General features: G+C 43.4%; 1 protein-coding gene across 5 annotated transcripts in view; it reads right to left on the bottom strand.

Annotated features, from left to right (window-relative positions):
* Nucleotides 1-27: 27 nt before the first annotated feature.
* Nucleotides 28-23,251, bottom strand: part of WRN (WRN RecQ like helicase) — a 43,046-nt gene continuing 19,822 nt past the window's right edge. The window contains exons 15-36 of one of the 5 annotated variants that reach the window (XM_054823260.1): nt 23,149-23,217; nt 22,536-22,618; nt 21,516-21,622; nt 20,607-20,794; nt 19,528-19,705; nt 18,743-18,924; nt 17,378-17,479; nt 16,923-17,015; nt 15,535-15,676; nt 12,145-12,315; nt 11,968-12,062; nt 10,429-10,504; nt 10,191-10,264; nt 8,568-8,649; nt 8,224-8,336; nt 7,247-7,361; nt 6,211-6,336; nt 4,328-4,490; nt 3,048-3,259; nt 1,879-1,950; nt 1,187-1,324; nt 28-330 (exon numbers count right to left, since the gene is read on the bottom strand). In XM_054823260.1, the coding sequence (XP_054679235.1) occupies nt 208-330; nt 1,187-1,324; nt 1,879-1,950; nt 3,048-3,259; nt 4,328-4,490; nt 6,211-6,336; nt 7,247-7,361; nt 8,224-8,336; nt 8,568-8,649; nt 10,191-10,264; nt 10,429-10,504; nt 11,968-12,062; nt 12,145-12,315; nt 15,535-15,676; nt 16,923-17,015; nt 17,378-17,479; nt 18,743-18,924; nt 19,528-19,705; nt 20,607-20,794; nt 21,516-21,622; nt 22,536-22,618; nt 23,149-23,217 (2,704 nt within the window). In that variant the 3' untranslated portion in view covers nt 28-207. Of the gene's footprint in view, nt 331-1,186; nt 1,325-1,428; nt 3,260-4,327; nt 4,491-6,210; nt 6,337-7,246; nt 7,362-8,223; nt 8,337-8,567; nt 8,650-10,190; nt 10,265-10,428; nt 10,505-11,967; nt 12,063-12,144; nt 12,316-15,534; nt 15,677-16,922; nt 17,016-17,377; nt 17,480-18,742; nt 18,925-19,527; nt 19,706-20,606; nt 20,795-21,515; nt 21,623-22,535; nt 22,619-23,148; nt 23,218-23,251 lie in introns of those variants that run through there. The other 4 variants (XM_054823262.1, XM_054823263.1, XM_054823261.1 and 1 more) reach the window with 4 other exon arrangements.

Below are 23,251 nucleotides of genomic sequence, written 5' to 3' on the forward strand. Positions count from 1 at the left end.
TGAGGAAAGGGGAGGGAGATAGCGACCGAGAGCGGGGAGCTTGGTTTATTATTTTAATTACAAGTTTCACACAGTGAAAAGGAGCACGCAGCGAAGATGAGGGAACAATCAGCTGCAGAAATCAAGACTGAAGTAGGAAAAAACACAGGTGATGTAAAAATCTGTACATATAATGAGATGATAAAATACATCTTTGTTCTCCTATGTTCAACTAAATATCCCTTTTTTGGTCTCTGGTTTGGCTTTCTTCGTTTGGGTTACAGGTAAGACTGTCACGGCTGAGGTTCCAAACCATTCTGGCACCTTCCTCTTAGCAGGGGGATGTGAGCTCTGGAAAAATCAAACAAACATCTGGATAAAGGCACCCATTTGTACTCTACCTTATATAGTTCTACCTCCAAAAAAATATCATGGTGAGCAGGACTTACTAACTGTCTTCAGGAGTAGTGGAATGCTTATGGCTCTCTTGCAAAAGCAGTGTATTTAAATCTTAGAACAATTAAAGAAAAAAAAATCAAGCTAGCAGTGACAACCAAAAAAAGGGATACATTTGGCCTGAAACAAAGTCTTACCTGCCCTTGAGAAATCACCTTAAGAAACAAAACAAACAACCCAACACCAACTGTCACAATAAACCCAAGAACTGCAGTCCCTCCATGGGATCTGTGAAAGAATCCAGCTGAAGCAGGGGGGGAAGTAGATGCCCCACACCAGTGCCAGATCAGCAGGAGCTGTTTCCTTCCCAAATTACTACTTGAGAAAAAGGAACTGACACCCACAAACACAGCAAACCCTCCCTCTCCTCAAAGGACACAAGCTTGGCAAGAGTCAAGGCTGACATCACCCCAGGAGAATCTGAACATGCAGTGCTCTCCATGACTGCTGGGTTCATCTCCTGCATGGTGGTGGGAAGAGATGCTGTGGCAACACAAGGCCATGCATTCCTGTAAGAGCTTTCAGCTAGGAGATAAATGGGGTTCTGCTCATCCTTCAGCCACCGGTTTTTAAATCATGGAAGACCAATCTGCGTGGAGATGTTCACCAGGGATATTTCAAGCGAAGTCAGCTGGCAATCCAGGCCAAGGTTTTAGGCACAGCAAAGAACCCAGACCCAAGCTGGGATTTTGGTTTGTTACAGACCAAGACCCAAATCATCAGGTCTGGGCTCTGCTACAGGCAGACTCACCTTGGGCTGACAGTCAGCAAACAGTTCCTCCTCATCAGGAGTGAGGGCCGGCTGATTCCAGGAGGCCAGCATGATGGGCTTCAGGCGGCCCGCTGCCCCTCTGCTACCTGGCTGGCCATCAGCCACGTTCTGTAGGGACTGTCCATAGGACAGTGAGCAAGCAGGCTGTTAGATCTATCACAGCATTCAAGCTTAATGCTACGTAAACCAAATTCAACGCAAAGGCTGCATGTTGGGAGGGGTTTCTTTTTTGCAAGTAAATGAGTCTAATTATAAACGGAGTTCCAACACCTCTGCTTAGTGAGATCACTAGCTCTTTCTTACCCACTTCACCACCATAAAATTTGAGCAAGTGAAGTGCATCCATGTTAAACACAAGAGAACAGGAACTTGTATTTGGGCTTTTTTGCAGTGGTGAAGGATACTCTCTCCATCCCAGTGGCTCTGAGAACTTGAAACACTTCTGACTCACAAGTGCTTGTTTTCAAATGCTTTTTTACAGCAAAGGTGTCAGTTAAAAATGGTGCAGTAGGCACAGAGATACTAACTTCTAATTTCTCTAGAATGCCTGCCAGTCATAGGTTGGAACAGCCAAGCTGAGATTTTTGGATCAACTACACATATCTGTTACTGAGAGCATCGCTAATGGCCAGTCTACCACCTGCTTTGTTACACTAAGAACATCTGTTTACCAAATCCAAAGGCACCGCTTGCAGATGGGTTTTCTCTGCTCCTTCCCTCAATGTTGGATTGATCAAGTTACCCTGTAAAAGCAGCAGTAATGCAAGGTTGTTAAAAACCAACAACATTCATTAGCAGATTTCAAAGCTGTTTGCTACAGGGAATTATTAGAACAAGGATATTTTCTGAAGTAGTAAATAAGGACTATTTGGATTAGCTTTTGGATTTGCAGTCTACTCATTTGTATAATATGAATTTGATTTCTAATAACATGTCACTGATTAGCTCCAGCAGCTAACAGGAGCAGAAAAAAGTGTAATTAGAGGTCATGCAATTAGACCGCAAGGAGGTCAACTTCAGGAAAAAGAAGTCTCACAGACATTGTCTAAACACAGCACTCAGGAATGCACGAAGCAATCAGTTGGGCAAAATGGCAAGGACTGAAAATTTGTTTGAGCTGGAGTTCAAGAAGTAGAGCCCAAAGCCTGTAAGGAACAGACAGGAAATCCAGCACAAGCAGCTAGGATTTACAATTCGGAATTTTTTTACCACTCCCACCAGGAGCCAATCAGTGCAGGGTGGCCTTTGTACAAGGTGCTGAACTGGGCCTTGGGACACACCGAGAGGCCAGCCGAGGGCTCAGAACACTAGCCTGGCTTTTCCCAAACAGCAACAAAGAGCTCCTTATTTCCTGAGATCTCTCCCCAGTGAGTCAGACTTATGGCACAACACTTTTCATATCGTCATGCCACGCCCAGCAGTTTCGAGCCACCGAGGAACCCATGAACGACAGAGACATTTCTGGCAGGCATTGCCTCTGGCTTTTCCACTCAACCTTTCTGCTATCTTAAGGCTTTCTGCACAGCGAGAGAATCCCCTTTCCCACATCGGGTTGGTGATCAGGAACCAACGCAGGGAAGCAAGGCAAGTGCAGAACACAGACTCCACGTCTATGAAGGATCCAGCTTATCAAAGCTTTCATACTAGGCAGAACTGGGAATTTCAGCTTTTCCTCCACTGCCCCAGCTCCTGTAAATCTGTTTTTATAGAGGATAGATGGATTAGTGCTTTGTCTCATCTTCACACTTGTAACAGAAACAACATAAAAGGGCTTTTTGTCTGCTCCTACGAAGAAGAAACATTCCCTTCCAAAACCAGCTTTATACCTTCTTTTACTAACCTCTGTTTTACTCCACAAGGCATCTTCCCCGCTTGCTTGATCTGCTCTTGTTTTTTCCTGCTGCCCTTCCGACCACACCAACATCCTTCTGACACCGGAGCCATCCTGAGACTTATTTCTATCCTTCTCCAATAATGCAATAGTCATCCTGATGAGATACAGCTCGATATTTGCAGGAACAAGTTTTCTAATTGCTTGAATTTTGGTGGTGTCTTGCAAAAAAATACAATATTAATTGTTTTTTAATCCTCCTCTTGCCTCTTATTCAGTTTTCTTTTGTGGTAAAGCACCTAAGTTGTCCCTCATTACAGCATAGGATAGATTGAGATATAGTAAAAATGAATAAATAAAACAGTGTATGGGCTCACCTCCTAAGAAAACAGATCATGAGCTCAAGGGATAAATCCCCACCTCATTTGAGTTCACACCAACATAACTGTCCTCAAATTTAGACTAAAACATCAGAATCACCTGCCTTTAACTTGCACACCCCATCAGCCATTTTCTCTTGAGAAGAAGGCTACAGTAGCTCAGGCTGGAAAGCCTCTCTGCTTGCTTAAATCTAGTGCCACACCAGTTCTCTGTTCCAGCACGGAACTATGTTTAACAAAGAAATCCAAGAGGCTAGTTGAGCCTGTAACTGCTGCTGAAAAGACACATTAATTCACAAGACAACAAGACTAACAAAGCTAGCAAGTCAGCAAACTCTGCCAGCCTAGGAAATTAAACTGCTAGGGCAAGACTTAAAGTTAAGTCGCTCAGTCTGAGCCACAAGTCAGCGCACGGTTGCCTTCAGCCTCTGAACTAGGCCACGGCACCAGGCGACAGCCTTAGGAGGAAGACCTGCTTTTCCCGCTCTTCCCGGCCTCCTCAAACAACTATCTTGCAGAGGAGTTGCACAGGGAAATTCTACAGCTCTTTTGCAGTGTGTTTTCTGTAGATGCCACTACTTACAGGAAGACTTTGTCAGGCTCATGTTTTTTCCAAACACACTTAAGAAAATACAGATTTAAAAAATGATGCCGGGATCTTTTCAACAGCCATACAATTGAACAAAAGGATTTATAGAGGGCTACTCTTTTGCTCTCTAACAAATCACCTTTGCCTTATTTTACGATATAACCTTAAAAAGGAAGGCACTGACCCTAGCAACGCCACAGTCACAGGCCTTCAGAAATTATGTGTTCTACCTAAAGCAGCAGCTGAGCTGTCAGTTTTTCATTCCCTTCATCTGTATGCCGCTGTCACGAGAAGCTTCAGGTAAGGGCTGCGATGCTCACCCGAGTTAATGGGAGGACTGCGGATAACGTCAGAAATGATCTGTTGAACTTCAGGAGTCAAGCCCGCTCGCTCCAGGTTGACAGGGTAGCCAGCTTTCATCGCCTGGAACACGTGAGCGCCGACCTCAGAAATAGGCAGAGATCTGCTCTCACTTATAGTCCTCTGGGGAAACAAAGGCAGAAGGAATGGAGATGCAGGAGGGTCTGAAACACAACCCCGACCTCAAAGCCCGGCAACCTCCCACTCCCAAAACACAATCAGGGGATACTGGCACATAACAGTGCACCACAGTGCTCCAAAACACTTGGTTACTCCTAACATTTAGCTCGCTTCTTTTCCAGCTTGTAAAAAGTGTCTTTCTCTTGAGGCTACCACTTCTCAGCTTGAGTTCAACATCTCCACTTGAACTTACTTCAGATAAAGAGAGGTTCCACACAGGAAGGGTGCTGTGCTTACAGCTCACATCCCTTGCGTCACACTCACCGACACCCCCCCGGCCACCCCGTGCCAGCTGAAACCCAGCAGTTTCTACCATAACAGAAACCAATGCTTTCTCCTCACAGTTAAGGCGGAGCATCAGCCCAGCTCCTACTCCCTGAGATTTCCATGTCAAAGCTTCAGATGTCTCCTGCTAAGTAGCTGTGATGCACCTGATCTTCCAGTGACCCGTCTGATAACATCCATGCAGAACATGGATAACAGCACCAAATCTAATTCCCCCTTATTTTCCCATCTGTTAGATGAATTCTTCTCTTAAAACACTGGCCCTACAGAAAACCCCCTCAAACTTTACCTACCTAAACCTGTACTTTTTCAAGGAGAGATTTCTAACTGCTCATTTGTCTTCCTCGGAAAATCAGGTTTGAAGCTTCCACTGATTTCTCCCCAGACAATACACATACTGTGCATATAATCATCAGGCTAAGTGGATACAGAGCATCAAGCTACCCATTAATAATTATACAACTATTTCTTATTACTTAGTCCTTCGGTACACTTTTACCTAAGGAACTATCTGACTACGTTTACCTATACTCTTGGGAGGGGCAAAGCAAAACTCAAAACAAATTTCCTACTGTAGAATTAAGAAGCCATTGTCAACACAACTGCATCAAAGCAGCTCACGAGGGTTGTCTTCACAGGGCGCACGGCACGATGCCCGTTTAGCCACGTGCCCTGTAGCACTTCAGCTTAGATGCGACAGGTAACTTGTCCTCAGCTTTTGTTCGTAACAAAGCCTCGATAAATAATTCACACTTAGAACTTGAGTTTTGCATTAATCTTCCCATGAGCTTTTTTTCCTTGACACACAAGTCTGACACACAGAGATGGCTTAGGGCAAGGAATAGGGATTTGCTATCTAAACTAAGAACGAGATTAGTCAAACTTATCCCAACCGATATTAACCTTAAGATATGCCCATCCAGAGGCCCGTGTCTGGCGTCCTTTCCAGCAGGCTACTGGATCAGGAAGTTTTTCCTACATGTCCTTACTGCTGCGGGAAAGAAAAAACCCACAGCAACAGGCAGCACTAGCACCCGCAACAGAAAAGCACACTGCACAACTCTACGGGAACATGCCAATGAACTAAGAGCAACAATTCTCCCCGATCTATGCGCACACTGTAACGACCGGGAAGCTGTCTCTTCTGTCATTGTACCCCACCTCACAGCGAGCCCAGTTTTTCATGCTTTTACAGGCCATCGAGATGAGCGATCTATGAGCTACACCATTTGCCAGGAAAGATACTGCCTCTGTTTTAAAGCAACCCTGCCCCAGCACTGGGCAAAGGATATAAGAACTTGCGAATCCCCCTCCTCTAGACAAAGTACCCCTGCCATTAGTTTTCAAAGAGAAGGGACCTCCACAGGGCAAAGCTTACCACAGAGAGGTTTTTCTCTTGGAAGAGGACATAGGTGACATGCTCTGAGGGAGAGAGAGCTCTAACAGGCTTCCAGGGAGATGCTTCCTTCTGATCTTTAGATCCAGATGTGGGGAATGTGTCCGTCTAAGTTAAAGAGGATTTAAATGAATTTTATTGCAGTGATCACCCTCCCAGTATCTCAAGTTATCTGAAAGAGTAATATAAACGGAGTCATTCATCTCTACGGAGGTTAGTTTTGACATCAAGTCCATGTTCCATCAAAAAAGCAAATAAGGAATCCAAATGGACACCCATATACTCTCATCTTACTAAAAAAAGCATGGGATGGTCCAAGGGACTTGCAAAAAACCCCCAAAAACCAGCCAGAAAAAACAGCGTCCACGTCAACATAACTTCTTAGGTGTTGCTCATTACACATGAAACTATTCCATCAGATCAGACCGTGGTACTTGGTCTGCCCCTTAGTATGGGAAACACCTCCATTTGTTTTCATTTTTTGCTCAAACACAGATTTCTTGAAAACAACAACAGGAATGCTTTTGGTCCCCATTCCTGGATTGCAATAGCTTTCTGTGAAGCAGAACAATGACTCTAGATAGTCTTCTCAAGCATTACAGAGAAGTAGTATTGCTGCCCTATCTGCTCTCTAGAATACATACATCCCTTTAACTATAGATTTACCTAGAAATTAAGATCCCCAAAGCCCAACTGCTCCATAGTTCCTCCAACCCGCTGCTCCACAGCCTCTCCCTAGTGGATACTGGATACTCAGCCTGGTCGGATGGGTGACCTTTTTATAGAGGACTTTCAAGATGACACCACCCGTCTGGAACATCAACCAGGTCCCAATGTGATTGGCAAGTAGCACATTCAGACTTGGGAGGCCTATTTGTACACAGGGCTAGCAAGTTTCACTGCCATGCTTGGATGGAATAGCCAGGATTACAACCAACTCTGAAGGAGAAATCTCAGAGCTGCAGACCAAATTATGTCTTTAAGGCTCTTGCGAAGTAGCAGACACTTTAAGTCATACCTGCAAACTATTCACTTGGCAGAAGTCCTTAATTTCAGCCAGGAGAGGGACCAACATGGTGGATTTTGCTTCAGATACACCATCAATTCTCTTCACATTCTCAACAGTCGTAGGCCTGTTACAGGACAAATCGTAAAAGCCATGGAAGCGTCCCATGCCAATGCTTTGAAACATCAGGAGTCTGAGCGACAGATACTTAGACTATAGATCTATCAGTCATCACTGCAAAGTGTCATTACTGTACCTTCATCAATTCTGGAACTAATTAAATTCACTGTTTGCCCTTCTCTCTCATGAAGCTCGACCACAGCAAAAACTTGGCCTTTGCTGCTGAATACTGTGGAGGATCACTTGACCACTTCCATCTTATTTGCTTTTACCTCCAGAGAGCACCTAAGTCCAGAGACCTTCCACGGAATAACCCAATACATGTTCCCAAAGTAATGTCTAATGCCTTTCAGTACCTGGGGAAGGCACTTCAGATGCATTGCCAACCGAGCTGCCCCACAATACCTACTCATACAAGGTCAAGAGAAGAATTTTTCCCTCCTTTCAGTAATTTTGAGAGCAACATTAAATTGTGCTTATTCTTTTACGCTACAGAGCTACCCATGCAAGGTAAGGGACAGCTGACCCTCACCAGGATAGGGGCATACTAAAGTGATGAACACACATTGGAGCAGCAGTTGGAAAGGTAAGGATTAGTAAAAAAGCCACACACCTTGGCACTCTGACTGGTCAACCTGACAGGAGCTTTGGATACAACAACAAAACTGGGAAAATCGGCATTTGGGGGTTTTTAATAGTAACTAGAATGAAGCAGCAAGTCTGATGGCAGTAACTATTTAACTTAGACCAGGAAGAAGAGAGCTGCTCCTCTACAACGAGGCATCGTCTCCAACAAAAGCAGAAAGGGGATTTGTGATTTGGCTTGCAACCTTCTCAGTTTGTACAACATGTGCGCACGCTGGCTTTACCTCATTCGGGCCATCTCCACCAGGATCTTGTTGGTTGCCAAGACAGCTGGAGGAATTGCCTTCTCATTAGCTACCTTCTGTCTAGCAGTCAGCAACTTGCCATACAGAGCAGTCTGTGGAGAAGAGAGCCAAATTCTCATCAAGCAGCTCTAGACCACTCGCGTATGTATAATTAACAAGAGGAAAAGGTCTAACTTCCCTGATCTTCCACCAATATACAAAACCTCCAATCCATTAACCCATCTTAACATATTTAAATCCTTTTTTAAGTCTTCTATTGAACACATATTTGTAATATTAGAGCTGTCCAATTCACAGATATCCTCCTCCTTCCAAAAACTCACCTCTAGTTCTTTTTCTCGGGATGAAACAGCAGGTTCTGGGGGCTTCAAAGGAGACGATTTCATAGGTGAGCGCTCTGCAACACTAAAAAAAATATGCAAGTGTCAAACCAGCCCTGCATTAAATCAATTTATTCAGGAACTTTGCACAAGGCTCCGAGAGTGCAGCAGCCCAACTTATTTTGCACCATCAGACCACGGTCTGGCACCTCGTACAGGACATGAGATGGTTGGGGCAGAATCAGCAGTATCCCTGACTTAACACAACTCCTCCGTGTCTGGTCCCATAACTTCAAGACGGCCTCTTACCGCACAAAGCTCAAGCAGATGAAACGGCAGGTTTATAGAAAAGGCCACCAACATCCCCGTCAACAACTGGATCGCCATTTTGCTAGCAAAAGCGTGTTCTTACAAGCAATTCTCCATTCATGACATCATTCTGACAGCATCCCATGAGAAACACCTTCCATTTTCCCCCACAGCTGATAATAAATCCTCTCTTTGGCCAGGATTAATGTTAACAACTTCCAGAGCAGCAGTGACAAGGACACAGCTGCCATGCTGCAAGCAGAATTAGCTGATGTTACCACTACATCTGCCCAGAGAGCAGCACCACAGCTACCGGTCCACAGGCTCATGTATTTAGGGAGAGTGACCCCTAATTAGACTGCTACGATTATACTGCCATAGCTGTTAACAGACAAGCTGGACTAAGAGCATCCTTTCCTAAGCAAAATGCAAAATAACACTTGTTTTGGATTGTAGCTGTCCCTAAAATGATTCTTCTTCACACTGCTACAGTGGCAATTACTCAGCTGAAGCGACACATCCTATTTTCCTGTCATCCAACAGCATCAGGCTGCTCGCCTGAAGGAGGCATCGAACTGCTGCTCAAAATGCAAGGTGGGTTTCACCTGAAGCACCACACCAGCCAGGCAAGCAAATTACTTTTGTCTGCTTTTTGCAAAAGCTCCTTTTATTTCTTTTGACCTCAGGGAGCCTCAAACTCAATCTTTTTCAGACTAGCATAGAAAGGCAGATACCTCCGTGCTCATTTTAAGTCCCTGCACTAGGCATACATTCACCTCTTCCAGCTTTACAAGCAACTCACAGCTTTGTCACTCATTTGCCTTACTTGTCTTTGCAAACTGTCCAAAACCAACTATTCTCCATTTCTGATTTTAAATCTTCACAAGTTAAAATCCGTTAGTTTCAACCACCACATAGAAGAAAGATTAAAAACCATGGGCCCAGTAAGAGAATCCAGTCTAAACCTGCTATTACTTCGTTTTATCCGCATTTGCTACTTTTCTTGCTATTGAATTTCAATACCAGTGAGAAAGTCCGCACACTTCAGCAATTAACAAAACTTGCTTTGCCCGTGATGCACAGAAGTATACTGAAGTTTAACACAACTTGCTGAATTCCACAAAGCCTGTTAAATCTTGTAGTAGTTCAATGTTTTGAAATATAATGCAGTGTACAGCAGGTTTTAAGTGCTTGTCTTTACTACAGTAATCAAACATTGTTATTGTCACTTCAAAGGAGAAAGCTTGTTTTAAGGATCATCCTACAGTATCCCTATTAACAAATTCAGTCATTGTGTTTTAGTTTAGAATGCTGTACCTGTTAAGCATGTTATTGCTTCTCGGAGGAGTTTTGGTTTTTCTCTCATATGAAAACATTTCATACAGAGACATCTATAAAAAAAACAGAGAACAAACAAATGCTGATTTACCAGTCTTTCCACTGAAGTTGCCGTTGCAGCAAAATATTCGTTTGTGGCACCATGATAACGCGTGCGAGATTTTTTTGAAACGAGGAAGAACGGACAGAGTACAAGAGGAGTTGTACTTCTACAGACCTGCTTGACTGGTGAGTACATTGGTCCTTTTGTGTCTCGGGAGCGCTGGGTTGACAGCACAGGTAAGGGTCTACTGCTGTAATAAAATGAGTATCTTAAATCAGACCAAGTCACTCATATAGCGACACTGCCATTGAAAAAATTAACCTTTTGCTAAGCAAACTGATTTTATCTCAGTACAGGGATATCTTTGGCAAATTAAGAGTTCTTATTGATTTTTCATTATTACAATTGCCATTCTTTGTCAAGAAAACATTGAGAACCTCAAAGCCTGTTAATACTAAAACTTGAACAAGAATCTTGTCTTAAGAAATAAAAAAGATTTTTGGGTAACAAAAATGCCATTTGTGGCAACACCTGAAAAAGATTCTATTTTAAAGATCCCATTACTGGAAAAAACACAAACGAGTACAAACTTAGTGCATACAGCTTTCTGTTGCCTACTGTTTAATAGGCTTTTTCTTCCTTCTAAAGAACAGTAACTGAAAAAGCCACAACAGGAGAGTATTAGAAGACAGAAGAAAATTAGTCCTTTCTCATTCCCACATTTACTTTTTTGCAAGGCTAAGACAATCTAGACACCAGAGCAGGTTCCTAAGGCCAGCACTGAAGAGTTTTCTTCTAGTATAATTTCTCATCACAGCAAAGCCTCTGCAATGTCCAGTTCATCATCTTTCACTTGAAAAGGGTCGGTCAGAATTAGTGTGTGTGAAGACCTACACAACACTTTTTATGAAATATAGCCAGAAGCAGAAGGTAACAAACAAAACTTCACGTGCTTTTTTCCTTCCCACTATATACTCAGATGACAGATACCCAGGCATGTCTGAAAACACACCCTGCTTTTGCAGATATACTCACCAAGACTTTCAATAGTTAACATCTCACAAGAAGAAATACACAGACTATTACAGATTTGGGCTGAATCGATTCTTGTTACAATAAAGGCTTTTCTGTTTCCTTCCCAGCTTAAATTTTATGAAAAAGTAGGTCAAGTGCATAATTGGGAAGACAAGTCATTTGCTGCTCTGTTCAAGTCTCACGGTTCAACTCAACACCAGAAAGAACCAGAGTCTTGATGGATTTTGTACCATTTCTTGTCTTCAGCTAACAACTTTCTCCATGAGGATGCACTGCTACAACATGCTTCCAGGCTACCCAGAGTCTTTAAGACACACCCTTTCTCACTCGTTTTGGTAGTCAGAACTCCATTTCCCCACTAACCATCCCAGTTACACGACCTTCTGATTAGCTCCGCTGAAGACCTCAGTGATGAGGCACTACCAGATTTAAGGTGCGAGTCACCCACTCTCCAGAGAGCTCAACAACACGTCACCTTTTATGCCAGCAGTCAACAGAAGCGTCCATCCAGGCACTGACTCTTTGTGTTACAATACTGCTTAAGGGCAAGCTTTGGCTAGAAAAAAAAATCAAGGGCACAAAGTCTCCAGTCCAACCTAGCCATCTCCAGAAGCAGGCTTCAGAAACACATGATATGTTAATAAAAAAGCCTCAAGAGAACCTACGTAGGATAATTACCTTCTAGGAGGTTTCTGCAGATTAAGGTCTTCACTGGACTGTAATAGAAGACTTGGATTTGAGTCAGATCCAGCTTTTAAGAGCCAATTCCTGCCCTGCAAGAAATAAACCATATGGCTTCGCTATAGATTATGCACAGAAGCCATATTTGATGGGTAGTTTCACAGCAAAGAGTACCTTCTGGGTAAGCACACACGTGGTTGCAAACTTGTTATGGCCAACGAGTTCTCTGAGGAATCCTTCCATCATTAACTGCTGGCAGAGCAATTTCCACCAGTTCTCCGGCCAGTCCTTTCCACTACCAAAGAGAGGGTGTCTTCGGTATCTGTCTGGCAAGCGTTGAGAATTCTGAAATGAGTGAAAGAACGGGTCAGACTTCTCCGGTCCTTGTCAGAGAAAGTTCCCAATATAACCAGTAAACTAAAAACCTGAGATGCGAGGAGCACATCCTCAAGGACATTTCTCCACAGAAGAGCTTGACGAGTCAGTCAAACACCAAACTATTTTATTCAAATTAACATAACACCCATTAAAATATCCACACCTACAGCAGCTCAGCAATGAGGGCATAAACCATGAAAGGGCATTTCGCCTCTACTAACCCGATCCACTCCCGCACTTTCTGCCTAGGCTGCGACAACATCACGGCTTGCTTTCATAGTAAGAACCCAGACAAACCTACACTTAGATCACAGAACTTGAAACGTCTCCCTTCCTATACTGAGGAGGTTACAGGAACGACCCAGCCATCCACCACAACGAACAAAGTCCTCTAGTGTAGTTTGTGTTCAACCAGTTCAATCTTACACTGCACAAGTTCAAACAGAAACAGTTTCCCATTCTGTTTCTAATTTAAGCGAGTCTACAGCAGTAAAAATAAATCAAGAAGTTGTATTTAAATCCCGGGACAGGGGTACGAAGCCAGACGCAAGCTCACTACCCTTCCTCCTCTGGCCTTTATCCCAAAGGGGTTGTTTGTTTTTTATTTTCTTTTAACAAATTGCTGATTTACCCATCTCTTAGCAACGGTTCAATCTAAAAAAGCTGATTAGCTTCTGTTTGATGAGTTTGCACCTCCCCAAACTCAGGGCCCACATAGATGGCAACAGGCTCAAGCCCCTTTCACAAGACAAACTCTTGGCATGAGCCTGAAAAGCTGAGAACTTTCCTGAAATAGGAAAGTAAGAGGGGATCAAGCATCAGCAAGTAGAAGTGTCTCAGACAGAAAGGAGTTTCAGTTTATTGCTAGCATACGAAATCAACAGGAAGGTATGCTTCAGACCCTGTTACTTGTAGACTTGCTGAATGCCCCCTCCATTAGGGCAACCACAAGGTCAAATGAGTAATTTTTGCTTTATATACACACACACACACATATGTAGAAGAGAGGAAGAGAAAGAAATCCAGGACGGGCAGCAGTGAGCACACCGTGGCCTGCTGAGTTCCTTAACTTCACCAGGGATCACAGCAAGGGGCAATTTGGAGAATTTCAGACAGCCAGGGAGCCGCTATCCCGTGCGCAGAGGAAGGAGGGGCTCATTTCCGAGCTTTAGCAGCAGGGGAGGGAAGCTGGAGCAGCCAGCCGCAGGCAAGACGGACTCAGCTTGCTGCCAGATGAGACCAGGGCAAAGTCCTCATGGTGAACACAAGCGAGTCGCCTCTTCAGCCGGCTAAGAGAAAGCACCAAGTCCCACGTCCTCTTCTAGAGAGCCCCCATTCAACTGGTAGCACACATTAAAGCATGAGTACATTCCTAAGCTTTCAGTTATGCCAGTTACGTTTATTAGTCCAATGACTGCACCTTTTCAGAGCATGGTTTTGATGTAGAGAAACTCAGCAACGGAAATAACTCTAAAAGAAGTAACAAGCAAAACAGTAAACTTGACGTCCACATTTGGGCTAAGCATCAGTTAAGTTTCACATAACGCTGACCAACAAACACCAAAATAGCTATTTCGAATTTGTACCAATTAAATGCCAGGGTTACTACTAACAGCCACTCACAACCAGTCACTAAGACTACCAATAGTAAAATAATTGCTGAAATAGCTTACAAATTCCCCTGTCTGCTGATCAAAGAAGAATATGCAACTCTTATGGTCTCCTTTCTCTAGCAGTTGTAGTATAATATTTCTGTCAATGCAGCTCTAATGCAAAGTTTCCCAGAGGACCTCGCTTGTTTTCATCATCTGACTCAGCTTTCACATATTAAACATTGTCTCCCTTGTGGTCCACCCAGAGGTTGCTGGAGGCCACCTGGACCTTGCAAAAAGATACCACTAACTTAAAAAAGCGTGAATTCTCCATAACCTATACACAAGCAACACATGAGTCAGCCTCAGACTAACGTAGCATGTAAACTTACACTGATATTGCATACATCCGTTCTAGAGTATACATTCATGCAACCAAGAAGAGAAACACCTTTTTTAAAACATATTTAGCTCAGAAAAGGGTATTATCGTAAGCAGCAAAGGGTTATTCCATCTGCAGCCCAAATCTGGCATCATCACTTTCTCCAATAGTGTCTAATAATTTATCAATCAAGACTATATTGAAATCTGTAACAGATTATTCTTCCCCTGGACGCACACTTGTGTGACAGGTAGGAATTAACTTGCCTATTGCAAGTAATGAAAAGGCACATCATTCACTCAGTTTTATCGAGAGCTACAGGTGATTTGCCCCCTCAAGCTGTAAACATAGGTGATTCTGTTCTTACTCAATCTATTCTGCTGAATTTCTTGCCTAGTATTTAAAAAACCTTCTAAGTCAAGGTATGTAGAAAATTATTTATATTCATTCTAGTATTCTACTCCCCATCTCACTGCTCCCAGTCAGCCAGCAGCACAAAGCTAGAACGCAAGCCATCGTTTGCTTTTTTCACACCAACCAACCGATTACCAAGCAAAAAAGTGTTTTATTCTTCAGTCTGCAAAGGCTATTCCTTTCGGGACAGTGGAAGCGATGCATCTTCATGAAAAAAAAAAAAAAACCAACATGCTTAACTGTCTCCACAAAAACACAAAACTCCCCATAAAGGAAACAAAAGCTCAAGCCTTACAGGAAGAGCTTTTAGAACCTCTGCGGATACTTGGGCTGGCATTCATGTTTTTAACAGACAACTGTCACTAACCAACTCAAAACCGCCCACTAAATACAGGACAGCTCCACACAAGGCAAACAACAGGGACTATTTTTAAGCTGGACTCTTGGGCCGTAGAGGGCTGAACGTTGCGCTGTTCCAAACAGAACTAAGGCGCCAAAAGCTCGGAGGCAAAAAACTGTTCCTTGGCCGTACGTGCACAAAATTAAGTACAACATGCCTAGGAGGTCTGCTATTTTTATGGCTGTTGCCTTTAAAAACAACAATCCAGTTTGCCACATGGGAAGCACTGCTGAGCAGCTTCAGAACATCTAGAGTACCTCTCTCTACAGATACCCAGCTCTTTGAGAAGAGTATACATGAATGTATATGAATGTCTTGTTTGTTATGTCAATAAAGAGGGACATTGTAACAATCCCTCCGATCTCAAAATACACACAAGGATTTTTACTATCACTTACAGACCCTCGGAGAAACAGAATGGGAAGTCTAGTTCCAAACTTCTCTTCCAGGGCACTCACTGCAGACAGCAGCTGATACGACTGCTTCCCAAAGTCCTGTAAACCACCTTCTGACTCACTGGAGACCGTAAAACAAGAGGCTCTGAAACACAAAGAAAACCAAGCTTAACACACACAGACAGTATTTGAAAGAAGTGGAGAGGATTCTATTTCTATCAAGTGACCACTAAACAAAATACACACTTCAAATTACATGAATATAAACAATTAAACATGTTTAAGCGTAAAGAACAGGATTGAAAACATGAGACCAAGCAAGAGTCAAAATCACAACTGCCCAACCCAAAGATAAGCAGTTCTGCACAGTACTTGCCGTGACAGAACACTTGTCTCAGCAATCTTCTGAATTTGATATTTGAATATTTGGACGGTTTTAGGCATACAAGACATTTCCTTAATTACATCTAACGGCAAAGAGTTTTTTGTCTGCTTTTCACGTAACAAAAAAGGGAAACACCACAAGGAAAGAGCAATCCATTAAAGATTTTCTAGGGTTTGTAAATGCATTTGTTACTGACTAGAAGAATCCATCGAAAAGTTATTGGCACATGATTAACTATTTCAAGCGATTTCAGTTCCTCAACAGAAATTCATTATGTGGCTCTTGACCGGCAGAGCAACGTGACTGCAATGACTCAAATTATGATCTTCCAAATTCTCCTCTTGGCTAGTTTCAGTAGAGGCCAGGCAAAGATCCTTGAGCACACAGAAAATGTACCTGAATTGATAACATTTTTCCAGAAAGTAACACAGCAGAACATCTTGTCTCTGATCAGGAACCATCACGCTACCAGCAAGAACAAGGAATCCTTTATTACAGCTTCAGGGAAAGCGTGTACGTGCACACAGTAAAGACCAAGGAAGGTGTTCCTGCTCATACCGTGTGACTGCCGACCCCTGGGTTCCCTTCAGCCCATCTATGCTATTATTTGCAACACTAAATGAACGGATGTCACACACGCTGTAACAGGAGAACAGCTCCCTTAACACTTGGGCAATTTAACCTTCAACACATGGTATCCCTCTCCGCTTCCAAGTGTTTTCTTTTGGGATTAATTACCTAAACAGATGAACAAAAGAGTATTTCACAGCCTAAGAGCATGGCTTTCCTTACAGGCTTTCCCACAGCCTAGCTTACAGCTTACAAGCTGCCTCAGTTTGCTCAACTATTTCGGAGAAGGTTAGAGACAGTTCTTCAAAGATAAACTTCAGGCTGAACATCTGCAAAATCAGATGTAGAAAGAGTCTGTTCTTCTCTGTTATTTGCCATGTAAGTCAGCCTGAGGGAACATAACCTCTTCTATCAGTCTTCAGGGAAGAAAGCTTACCTGGACCTGCAATTATCACAGCATTCTTCTGTGCCCATGATGCCGGAGGAAACCTTTCGGAGTTGTTTGTCTTCAAAATGCGACAGGATGATTCTACCCAAGGGAATATAGAGAATTCAAGCAAAGACCAAGAATTTACACATTAAATTTATTGCAGAAAAAAGAGAGTTGAAATCAGCATCGTTAATTAAGTCACCAGGGAGCCAATTATTTGCCCTTGCCTTCTCTAAAGGGAAAGTTGGTTTTTTCTAAGTAAGTGAGGAAACACTTGATGTATACATATAAATATGCTGAAGGCCATATTTTTTGATATCGCTTTTTAATTTAAAACATGTTTGCAGAACACATTCTGAGTATAAGATGCCTTCTGGTTACAACCTCCAGTTGTGACCAAGTCGCCTGGCTCCTAAAGCCGCCTGAAATAAAGAAGCATTAACTACGACTCCAGTACTCACTTCCTCCTGCAGCTACTCGACACAAGGTACTTCTCTATTTTCGCCAACATCTTCAGTTTGTACAATCGGAACTTCTCATTGCGGATCTCGCTTAGAAGATGTCTGTCAGTCAAAAGGAAAAAATTAAGAGCCTTAAATACTGACCGCTATTCCCCAACCCATAACCAAATCACAATACACTAGACAACTGTCTCAGTCAAATCCACCAGGAAGAACTAGGAAAAAAAATCCTACTAAAACCAGATCCAAACTGCCCATTTCTCCACAATCTTGATCCTTACAGCACGAGGCATACTCAGAATGGCACTTTATTCATATTATTCTAAATATGACCATTTTCTGAACAGGGCAGAAGGAGAGGTAGAAAGCTTCTTCCAACCTCACAGGCTACTAAGCCTCAGAAATCCATGCTACAAGGCAGAGAGGATGGAGACAAGGGCAGAGGGTAGTTTCTCTCACTCTCTAGTCTTCCTAACTCTGTAAATTGCCAATGCCACAGCCAGATTACAGATTATGCTAGGACATCATCGCTCTTTGTTCCAGAAACTCAGAGGTGGCAAGTCAGGACACGCCTACTTGTTGCCTAATTTAATATCTTTTATAGTGATCACTGGACACATCCAACAAAGAAGATGCACGGGAGTGCGTCACGGGCGTATGGAACGCTCGCTCTGCCCACGCTCTGAGCTGCTGCAGGAGCCAAACCCGAGCTACCACCTGCACCACGCTCGCTGTGCCACACGGCGTCGGAAACAAGCCAATACCGCAGGTGTTGGGTGCCACATTCATGCAGCTACACCGTTCCAGCTCAAAGTTGAGCTAAGCAAGTTTCTGTCTGCCTGGAAAAAGGAGCAGGGAACTTCACGCAGACTCTGGCAGCATGCCGACGCAAGTTCAAATGACCGAGTCAAAACATTCCTGTGGTCCTGTAAGAGCTATGGACAAAGTTGAGGGGAGACCTCTACAACCAGGACTCTCCCAGCCAAAAGAGGAAAACAACACATATTTCTGCATCTAGACATCTAGATAGCAGAGAGATAAAATTAGCTATGCAGCATCAACACTCTTAAGGGGTAATGATGGATCTAAAAACAGGTCTGGTGATTTACAAGACAAGTGACCAAGTTTCCTCACTGCCTGCCTTGCAGAGCATCTTCAGAAAGCAGAACCGAAACAAGGACATTAGTGCACTCGTGGATTATCTTTTCTAGACAAGTACAGCATACTTCGTGTTGTGTGTATGCAGGAAAGGACTCGGAACCGTTCTGATAAATACGTCGCCTTAACAACCAAACCCACCCTGCTCCTCTTCCTTTTGGTACGTTTTGGCTATCCATGTCAAAGCAGCCCTCTTCAGACATTTACCTGTTAAAAATCAGGTCTGTGGCAGTCCACAAGACGTGACAAGAAGCAGGAAGCCCATCGCGACCAGCTCTCCCAATTTCTTGATAATAGGATTCCATTTCCTTAGGGGCACCGTAATGAATAACCATCCGGATATCTGCTTTATTGATGCCCATTCCGAAAGCCACCGTAGCCACAACACACTACAAAACAGGAGCCACATGACAAATGTTTTGAAACGAGCATCAAGAACACGCCTGGATTAACGTCACTTGGTGACAACTTTTTGCTGCGGATTCAAGATTCAGCCTAGATTACAATGGCTTCAAACTCACACTCGACTTCCACAGTACTATTGTTAAGTCCAATTTTGGTCAGAGCACGAGCATGGGATTATAAACATGAGATCAATGACGCCTTGTGGCAAACACTCAAGTGTTTTCAAGCAGCTATTCTCAAACAAAAGGCACAAAAAAAAAAAACAACTTATCCTGAAGAGGAACACAAGAAGTTCCAAGATAACTCTTGGCCTGCTTAGCTGCAGGAAGAAGAAAGCAGCTCACACAACTAGTGATGATATTGTTCCAGCTGCCACTATTTTCCTCAAATGCTACGCACTTTGAAAGACTTATTGAAGCGATTTGAAACATAAACCAGGAATCCTATTACTGTCAGCACAGACCGGCAATTTCTTCACCCAGAATTAGAGACAAATAGGAAACGCACACTGATATTACCAAAGTCTCTCCTCCACCAGAAACTCTGCAATTCTAAGTAGGACCAAGTGGACGTAGTTTCCTACGTACCTGAATTTCATCCCTCATGAACCGGTGATGGGTCTCTCTCCTTCGTTCGATTCCCATACCAGCATGGTACGCGCCACAGGCCACGTTCAGTTTAACTAACACGGACACGACCTGGTCGGTGGCCCTTCTTGAAGGGCAGTAGATGATAGTGGGGCCTTCAAACTCGTACACAGAACTGCTGTAAAGAATAGCAACATGTAAAAGACACACAACCAAAGCCGCCCTTCCGCAAAGAGTCTGACTGAACCTAGCTGAAAAGGCGACGCAGCTTTTCCAGGAGTTTACCTTCTTGGGGATTCAGAAATTGAAACAGATTTTAACTCATCCATTTGTACACAAATAGTCCGTCCTTTGGAAAAACAGACTTGATCGTTACTTGGTGCTCTTAAGTTCATTTTGCAAAAACACACAAGATTCCGGTCTCTGTAGAAGCATCAGTATAAAGGCCTCCCAAATTCCTTACGGTCATCAGGAAACCTGCTTTTACAGCTGTCACTTTTCAGAGGCCTGTATTTACATAACAAGGTACAAGCAAGCCACGAGAAGTTCATTTATATTGCTATAGAGGCACACCTCATAGCTTGCGTCAAGAACAGGGCCTGAACAGGTAACGCCACCAGGTCTGCTAACAGCAAAGGACTGCAGTTGTTCCGCTCAGGTTAGCTTTATCTAAAAATAATCTCGCCACAGATATATGATGGACTCACACACATTTTATACAATACTTTCCGTGAAGTTACCCACCAGCGAATCCATCATCATCATTCAAATTATTCCCGTGTCAGCAGGTCCTCTGAGGATCAAGTGATCCTGAAGATCCTTAAGTCAGCAACATGCAAACAGCAAGAGTCCATCACTCGTTGCCTCAAAAGCCTTTTTTCACATTGGGAGAGGAGGTGGGCACAACAACACGGGACGTGACACAATAAGCAACTAGCATGACATCAAAGCCAAGCTACCAAGAAAGTCCAGGCTCCTCCTCACCACACCTGCTGAAGACTGCTACCAATTCTTAGTACACACCTCCGAAACACTAGAGCATAGCAGAGGCATCAACAAAACCAGGCTTGGATCCTTACCTTCCTTTCCTAGTAAGGAACTGCTTCAAATCCCTAAGGATATCTCCACTTTGTCGTCCAACTTCTAAGTACAAGTTCGGTCTGTCAAAACTAGTACACGTGACCTGGGGATTCTTCAGGTTCAGACAATTCACTATGTCTTCTCTAATCGATGGACTTGCAGTTGCAGTTAAAGCAACAATGGGAACCTGTGATAAAAAGGATAAGAACAGGTCTAGAGAGCTCTCCTGATATTTTTTATAACCAAAAAACATGAGTCAGAACTGAAATAGCATGTGAACAGGCACTTCAATCTCTTTATGATCACTGGATCAGCTCAGTGATTTGAAAAAATATTTAGCTTCCTAGAGCTCTGGTCTACACCGTTCAGCAGAGTAGACGGGGACAGAGCACTGTTGACGTACGGGTTTTATTCTGAATGGGTGCTTTCTTTAGTTACATCTTCAACGAGTCTACAGTATTTTTCTGATGTGGTGGGCTAAATTTACGGAACATAGGATGAATCTTCCAAGAGCAGCACGTACTGTTCAGGTCTAAGTTTTTAAGCTTATGCAATAAATGCTTGATGAGTGTCCACAAATCACAGTCGCTTGCTCTTGCAAGCCGCTCAGCCACTCACTTTTTAAAAAAATAATCCCTCAATATTAAACCAAGAAGCCTAGGGACGTCATATTCTACAGCATAAGAATCCAAAGTAGTTTTATTTTCAGGAGTTTCTGGTCATCCAGGTTTAAAATAGCCTTCATTTGAGCACTTGGAAAGCTCAATCATTGACAAGGACTGCGTAACTCCAAACCAGCACGGTAAGTACACCCAAAGAGTAACATTAGAAGATTGCCATTTCAAACCATCATCTACAATGAGATAGCACCCTTCTCTGACACTGGAAATCAAACATAAAAACCTCACCGATGGCAGAGCCTTCTTTAATGAGCCTAAACTTCTAAAGGAATTTCTGAAGTCGTGGCCCCACTCGGAAATGCAGTGAGCTTCATCAACAGCTATGAGGGTAATTCCTGAGGGTGGGCACAAAACCACAGCACAGACACATCAACAAGACAAACCAGCACAGGAAGCGACCAGTACAAACACCCCATTCCACTCCATTTCAAGCTTTCCTGAGAAGGCACCAGCAGTCCACTTAATTTTTTTTGTTTCTAGAAAGTCTTCTCCCATACCAACTCCCCAGTTTCATTTTTATAACGGCCTCTTTCATAGATTTCGTAGAGAGGCCAGAGAGCTTTTACAGACTCCCCCACCATCATCTCTGCTTCCTTCTCCAAGCTCCACATCTCCAACATCCCTCACAACGGGTCAAACCCCCTCAACTTGAGTACAGATATCCCATTCTAATCTCCATGTTCAAAGCACCCAAGTGTCAGAGAGGCCAAGCGTACAGCTTCGACTACACAAATTCAGATGGTGCATCTTCTCCCTAGATAGTCCTCCCTGCCTACAGCACTAGAAATTCAGCTCCTTAATAAAAAGAAATCTTGGAGTTGATGTACCGTGAGTTTACCCTACTAGGAGAGATGCATCATCTTTGATGAAAAGAGAATTTTGCCAACACACAATTTCATTGTTACATTCCAAAAAACAGATCAGATAAGAATACCTAAAAGGCTAATATATTATAGTGACATACCTATCACTTGCTGTGATTTCAAGATGAGTGGTTTAGCACCCCTGTTCCCAGTAACTTGTCTAACCTTCCCATGCCAAGTCCACACTAAAAGACACTACTCACATATGATCTTTTTTATCAATGACAGGATATTCTGACACCATTTATTGGCAGTCACTACACTAGCCTCTGAGCTCACTAGCGGCAAGAAACTGGTGAAAAGCGTTCAAACATTAGAAAAGTTGAAACGTAATTAGGAATTTAAACTGCCTGCCAACTCACCCACAACCTTATCCCCAACTTACCAACAGTTTGGTCAAGATCCTGAAGTAGCTTTAAGTTCGCTGAACAAAACTCTGGAGTCATATATATGACTCTGTACCGACCCCTGAAACGTCAAGAAAACACATCATCACAGAAGGAAAAACTCCAGGCAACTCAACTGAATGAAACAATACCACGATTGCCTAGACGATGTAAATGAGAACAAGTACAGACTTCTGGATGGGGAACAAGAGGAAGCGAAGACTGTAAAACACATTCCCCAAGAGCAAGAAAACAGGGCAGGACGCAGCATTACAGCGAAAGGGAAAGACAGAGATTTACTAGCCTTTAGAACATGAAGGGACTGTTACGATGACTTGCTGACAGGTTTAAGACCCGTGTAAAAATCATGTACAAATGGCAACGCGAAGCTGAGTCAACATGCCGCATCTCCCCAGCCGGAGGGCACAAGAGGGGGGGCTCTAGCCTCCCCCACGCTCCTCCTGGGCGAATGCAAGCGGCGCCGCTGACTGCCAGGTTCCAGGTCTGAGCCACAATCAAGAGTTTCAGCTCTGACAGATCAGGGAGACACCCTACCTCTCCAATATACCTACGTCAGAACCTGCAGTCCCAGAAAACTTATTTAAGACTTACTCTGTGACACAGTGTTTGATGTTTTTTGACTGAGCCGAACCAAGCAAGCACGCTGGAATGTCTGACATTCTGCGGAAATAAAGAGCACAGTCACAAACGTATT

Source organism: Grus americana, chromosome 4 (assembly GCF_028858705.1).
Source record: "Grus americana isolate bGruAme1 chromosome 4, bGruAme1.mat, whole genome shotgun sequence".
NCBI classification, from domain to species: domain Eukaryota; kingdom Metazoa; phylum Chordata; class Aves; order Gruiformes; family Gruidae; genus Grus; species Grus americana.